The sequence below is a fragment of the Crinia signifera genome, chromosome 19 (genome assembly GCF_055691185.1).
Source record: "Crinia signifera chromosome 19, ASM5569118v1, whole genome shotgun sequence".
NCBI lineage: Eukaryota > Metazoa > Chordata > Amphibia > Anura > Myobatrachidae > Crinia > Crinia signifera.
Window position 1 is genome coordinate 60,197,039 of NC_139226.1, and position 6,598 is coordinate 60,203,636.

The following is a 6,598-nucleotide window of genomic DNA, read 5'->3' on the forward strand; positions in this document are numbered from 1 at the left end:
GCAAATTTTAGATTGCAATAGAAAACTTTTTCTATCCAGATAAATTTATTGTGCAGTTATGTTGTTCACAATTATATTCTTATCCCCTACCACAGCTGAGGTACTAATTAATTTATCTGTGCTAAAGCAGGGATTAAAACCTATATTGTAACATAATATAGTGGCAATGGTGCAAGAGGTAACACAAAGTTATTTTCAGTGGTTTTAAAAGGGATTCAGGCTGACAAGCTCTTCGGATACTTTAGCATGTTCCCATGGGATATGACCACATGCTCACTGATACTTGACCACACCCACATTGTAACACAGTGTAATGTGACCATAACTCCATCTTGCAGTTACCCAATTCCAACAATTAGACTGACTGTTAATATACTTTATGTATATTTTTATCCTCTGTTCACAGAAAGTGCAAGTGGTTCTTACAGTACTCGATTATGACAAGTTGGGCAAGAATGAAGCTATTGGAAAGGTCTTTGTGGGCTGCAATGCTACAGGGACTGAGCTGCGTCACTGGTCTGATATGTTAGCTAACCCCAGAAGGCCCATCGCTCAGTGGCACACTCTAAAGATAGAAGAGGAAGTGGATGCTTCTCTTGGAATGAAGACCTCATGATGTCACTTCCTGTGTGTGAATGAGTGTGAGTGTATGTGGGCACTTGGAGGCACTTGTGTGAACAAGCACTTCTCCACTTGCCGCTGTGTGTATATACTTGTTCAAAGCTGTAAGTGTACAATAGCTTTGAGAAACCTCCTGTTTCGTGGTTATTTGTAAATGACTAAAATATTTATATGACTTGGCCAAGAGGCAGTATCCTTTTTCGAATTCTCAGCGGGTTTAGTATGAATACTAAAATACTTGGACTAATAATTTAAAAAAAAAAAAACATTTCTGAGCATACAGGAAGTCCTGTATGTATTTTTACAACAAAATATTATTGAGTTTTAGATACGATATTTATAGTTTTATCCTATACAACATTAGAAACTTTGCCTTAAAATCTTATAGGTGAAGTAAACTTGAATTAGAGCAAATTTGTTGCTTTTAGAATTATTTGTGCAGAATGATAAGGGATGACATCACTGGCATATCTGCTGTCAGGATTACGGTCAAACGGATATTTTTTAGGGGGAAAAAAGTGCTTTCTGCTGCAGAGCAACCAAGTTATTGGAAAATTATGGCTACAATAAAAACAACTTAACAAAAGTGAATTGTTAACTTATAGTTGCACTTGCCTGGACTCCATATATTTGATCTCTTACTCATAAAGTAGTATTCAAAATACAGAGCAACATTAATTCCTTGATGGAAAATATAAATTTTTTGTAACTCTACTAAAATTTTAAAATCTATAACAAAAAGTATGTGTGTTAAACTAAAAAGCAGACTTTTTTAATACAATATTTTATTTATAGTTTTTTTTTTCCATCAATCAATTTTTTTTATTAGAAAGACAGTATTGTATGGGGTACAGAAGTAAAAAATAAGGGGAACATTGGTAAGAATGGGGGAGGGGGGGTACATCCAGAAAGTAGCGGTTAACATATCACTAGTAGATTTAATTCACAAAAAGCAGACTTATTTAAATGCCCGTAGTTCTAGGCCAATGCTTCTCAATTCCAGTCACATACCCCAACAGGTCACGTTTTCTGGATTTATTTAATAATGCAAAGGTGAGTTAATCTATTTTTCTATATCATTAATTATTCAACCTGCTACTACAGATGAATGTACTGAACAAATGACCTGCTGGGTGTACTTTAGGACTTGAGTTGTAAACCTCTGCTCAAGATCAGTGTTTCAAAAGTCCAGTCCTCAGGAACTCCTAATTGTAGATGTTTTACATATGATCTAGTTGGTGCATAGGTGTATTCTTTGCTGGCTAATACATTTTATAAGATCCACAGGTGGTGCTAATTATGTCACTTATGAAATAGAGGAGAATTACACAACATGCAATGATAAAGGTCCTTCATGACTGGAGATGGGAAATACTGCTCTGGATCAGTGATTCTCAACCTTAACCATCAAATACCCCTAACAGGTCAACATTTCAGGATATCTGTCTGTGGATGCAGTTGGGATCATTACTAATGCTGGGCCACACATCAGACCAACTTTCCTCCAACCATCCAAGTAGTTGCTTGCATGGAATAAAAATATGATACTGGATGGGAGCAAATGTAATATTTACTTCAGAAATTTGCTCCCAAAATCTGGAAAAGGACAAAAACTGTCTCTCAGACACGGTACTGTAGTTGAACCTGTTTGATTTAAACAATTTGATTGAATGTTTTTGTCCATTTTCCTTTGTTTGTGAGCACATTTCTGATTGTCCTTTTCTCCCAACCATTACCATATTTTTATTACATCCAAGCAACTAGTTGGATGGTTAGAGGAAAGTTGGTCTGATGTGTGGCCAGCATAACTCAGCAGAATAGATTAAATCACCTGTGCATTGAGGACCCCTGATCTAGACCAACATAGTTAATTACCAGGAAAACTTCCAAAACAATGGATGCAAGTAATTTAATGTAGATGCAGTCAGTATCCCAGCGGTCGGAATCCCGGTGGTCGAAATCCCGACGCCATAATCCCGACTGCTGAAATCCAGGCACTTTGTCCTTCTATGGGTGTCAACGACACCCATAGAGGGAGAATAAATGAGGGTGCCGAGCGTAGCGAGGCACTGGGCCTATCGCATGTCGGGATTTCGGCGTCGAGATTTTGACCGCCAGGATTTCATAACGATCCCCTCTGATCCTCAACTGCAAAATAATTGTTAAAATTTGATTTGAATATTTGCATACATACTGAGTTTTTATGCAATTTCACCAAACAAAATTCTAGAAATGAAAAATAAACCATGTTAATAAGTTAACAATTATGAAGGGGTTAAGTCCAATGGATTTAACCAATCTGTCTGTATGTCTATCTTGGTCTGTTTTCCAGTGTTTGGGAGCAAATATGCAATTGTTATTTGCTTCTATACATTGGGACAGGTAATCTTATAGTGAGTACTCAGCTTTAGTATAAACGGGACCAGGGGTACAAGCAACTTTAATATAAAATTGGAATATTTCACTTTGTTGCCTGTTCAATTTGCATCCTCCGTCTTATCTGCATGGACCAACAGTGACATTAGGGGGTAACTTTCAAAAAGGAAGATGGAGTTTAAACATAGCAGTTATAAATAACAGGGGACATTATGCATACACCACCGATAGGCTATGTAATATCTATTTTATCTTTGTGCCCTTATTAATTAGAACATGCTCTATATCAGTGAAAAGTCAACTTTAAAGTACATTCATTTCAGTCACTGTTTTAAAACCTTTCTGAATTTAATATATTCTCTTTCATTAATGGGAAATTTGTACCTGAGCTATAATTTACTTATAACTGTAACTATCTGAATTACCTGCAGGGATTGCATCAAATGTTATATTTACTCATGGATCCACTTTATACCTGCCACTCACTGCCATTCCTTACTGATCAATACTGCTAATTAGTAAGGAGAAAAATAGCTGGACGTCAGAGAGAAAGGATTATGCCTCTTTCTAGAAACATCAAGGGTATCGCTGTTGGGGGTGTCACTACAACAAACACAATAATACATAAGAATTAAGGAAAAGTGTATTTGCTTCCAGAGGACTGATTGTGACAATCAATGTTCTATTATGTTTTTCTTTTGCAGTCACTGGAAATAGGACTGTAGGAGAACCGTCAAGCACAGTGTGTTTGAAAGCAGGGAAACCATAATGGTTGGGTCCCCACCTGTTGCCTTAGCTTCTTTAAGTGCAAAAATGGCAACTTTGTTCCCGTGTAGCGCATATTTGTTCTTCTTTCTTTCCTATGATGCGTTTCGATTAGATTGTAAGCTCCTACGGGCAGGGACCTTCATACCTCATGTTTCAGGTATTTATTGTCTGTGATTTTGCTTGTACCACAACCTCTCTTATTGTCTATCACTGAGGAAGATGTTGGTGCTTAATTATTGTGATTAGGAGAACGAACATTTGCTAAGTAGGACCAAGTTGTACACAAAATGTGCTGGTACTTCCTTATTTTGCTTCAAAGGAGAACATGATCTAAAGATTAGTATTAAGGGGGTATTCAATCTGGCGTCACGACTGTCGGGTTAGCCTGACAGCCGTAAACCGGTCCCGTTCTCGACCAGGTCAACGTCAGCTCGGCAGGCGGGATTCAATGTCCAGCCTGCCGAGCACCGAAAAGGGGGCATGGCCTCGAGATGCAGTTGGAAATCGTCAAGCTGTGGCCGGGAGCTCGTCACTTCCCGGCCATTCTTAGCAAAACGTGCCCGACTGCTTGTAAAGTCGGGCAGGTTCTGCCGAGATCCCTGTTCAATGCTGTCGGGGAAGACAGCATTGAATAGGGCCCCACCGTTATTTCCCCCTTCGGGAATAGCGGCAGGAGATTGAATACCCCCCTTAGTAGGTAAAGTTATTGTTACTATGCTGCAGTATCCCAATCAACTTTCAGACACACAAATGCATGTTTAAGGACAATATGATCAGTAGCCAATGAGACATCATTATTATTACTGCATTCTGCAATTAAAAAATATGTGGAAAGTGCTGGGTTTTTTTTCCCATGTCTAAGGGCAGACTGAAGTATCGCTTAGATCTACCAAAACTGAAAGTGTGATATATCAAAAACATAATGCTGTACATGCATAGAAGCTGTGAGAAGGGGTCCATATATAGAAAGTAAAGTAATTGTGGCTGTGATCACTGTCCTTCTTCCTAATCTCCAACATGGGCACTTATTGTAGCCCTTTCCCAGCGATTAAATCCCTTACATTTGACCAAAACAAGAAATTCCATGATTTGCATCCATAAGGATTCTTACTGTTTTGGGCACTCCGTATATTTTCATAAATATGCTCCTTAGAATTCTTTCTTAGCAAAATATTGTTATTGCAGATTGTTGCATACGTATGTTCCCATGCACCCAGCCATTATTCAGCTAGGAACACCTGTCATTTGAAAACAAAAACATTCCCATCTGCAGATGCCCCCACATTACCTGCACATCATGCAATAGCTGTAAATATGTGAATATTTGGGAAAAGATCAGAGCGAACAGCATAAGCACCATGGAAGTTGCACATTTCTCATGACGTTCACTGTGTACACTGCATGCACAGGCAATACATAGGGGTATCTTATCTGCAGCGCAAATTTTTCATCCCCAAAAAATTATATCACTCTCTTAGACTGATGGTCATTAACGGGCTATCCAATTATATCTGTTGTTGTTTTCTCAGATGAAAAATGTCCCGTTTGCGGGCTGCAACACATTGTGTCCGGGATAAATTCCCAAATCCATGTGATATCGTGGCTCTAAGGGCTGGTGATCGGGGATTATGCTATGCGAATCCCCGGTAGGTGCCAGCTAAAGGTGTGAATTAGCAGTTATCATTTACCACAGTTAATTGGATATCCCCAATTGGAGGGATTCTCCAGGAAGCAGAAATTCGGTAACAATATTGAAACTTTGTTACATTTTGTGTACAAAATACAGTGGACCAAATTTTACCCTTTTTGATACTTTAGTAGAATATTTTGTGATGATATTGTGATGACACTCCTTTGCAGGTTGACTGTCTTTCTTATCTATTCCTCAATTCTTATTTACTTTTGTAACAGTTTGGGATTTGATTTTGCACCTTCGCGTTACATGGACGGGTTTTATGTATTTTATGTATTCATCTGTGATTCTTTCTATAAATCTGTTGTTGATGTTTTTTAGTTTTTTTGACAATTTCCTTTTGTTTCTGTCCCCGTTGGCACCAGTCCCTACAGCCCTTGAACATCTGTAAAGGAACATTTCTGTTGTACAAATCTCTTTTGAAAAAGTCAGAATTAGACAGCTGCCTAGCATTGTGTATAAGGCTCTGGAAGAAGTTCATCCACATCGTTCATTAAACATAATCCCCCTGCACTGGCACATACAGGGCATATTTTTTGCATCCCCTCGTGCCATTCACCTTTCTGAAAACAGGTTCATTGCATTTATAAATAATCACATGCATTACTAGCCAGACGTTCATGATTCTAAATGGATACAGATCATTCATAAATTGGATATTACATATACGGTACATCCTGCATTAAGTGAACCATAGTGGATGAATCAACCAGAGCTTTTTTGACCCATTTCCCCTTCTGTGATTTTCTTGACATTCCTCTGTTCTAGCAGTATCGCTGTAATTTATAAAGGTTCCCTTTTGAACATATTTTAATATTAATGTATTTGAATGAAACGTTGTCTGTTATTGAATAAATGAAAGCTATATATTTAAAAAAAAATCTGTTCCCTCTTTGTAAAAATTGTCATTGCCTTATTGTTTTGTACGGTACCTTATTAGTTACTATTTACAGCTGCCTAACATTTCATTGGCCCTTTGGAACTTAATATGTTTTGTGTTCAACCCCTAAATAGAGAAAAACAGCCAGGTGAGGCACATTGCGCTTGAAGTAGTCAGATCTTAATGCCAATTTGCTCTCCTCTGTCCTCGCACCATGCCTTCAGAAATGCCCAGTTTACAAATATCAACATTCTTCAGTT

At 38.1% G+C, this 6,598-nt stretch overlaps 1 protein-coding gene across 2 annotated transcripts in view; it reads left to right on the plus strand.

The window, feature by feature from the left end:
- Positions 1–6,333, plus strand: part of SYT5 (synaptotagmin 5) — a 241,548-nt gene extending 235,215 nt beyond the window's left edge. For both annotated transcript variants that reach the window (XM_083162650.1, XM_083162651.1), the window contains one exon: positions 407–6,333. In XM_083162650.1, the coding sequence (XP_083018776.1) occupies positions 407–616 (210 nt within the window). In that variant the 3' untranslated portion in view covers positions 617–6,333. The remainder of the gene's footprint in view (positions 1–406) is intronic.
- The last annotated feature ends 265 nt before the right edge of the window (positions 6,334–6,598 follow it).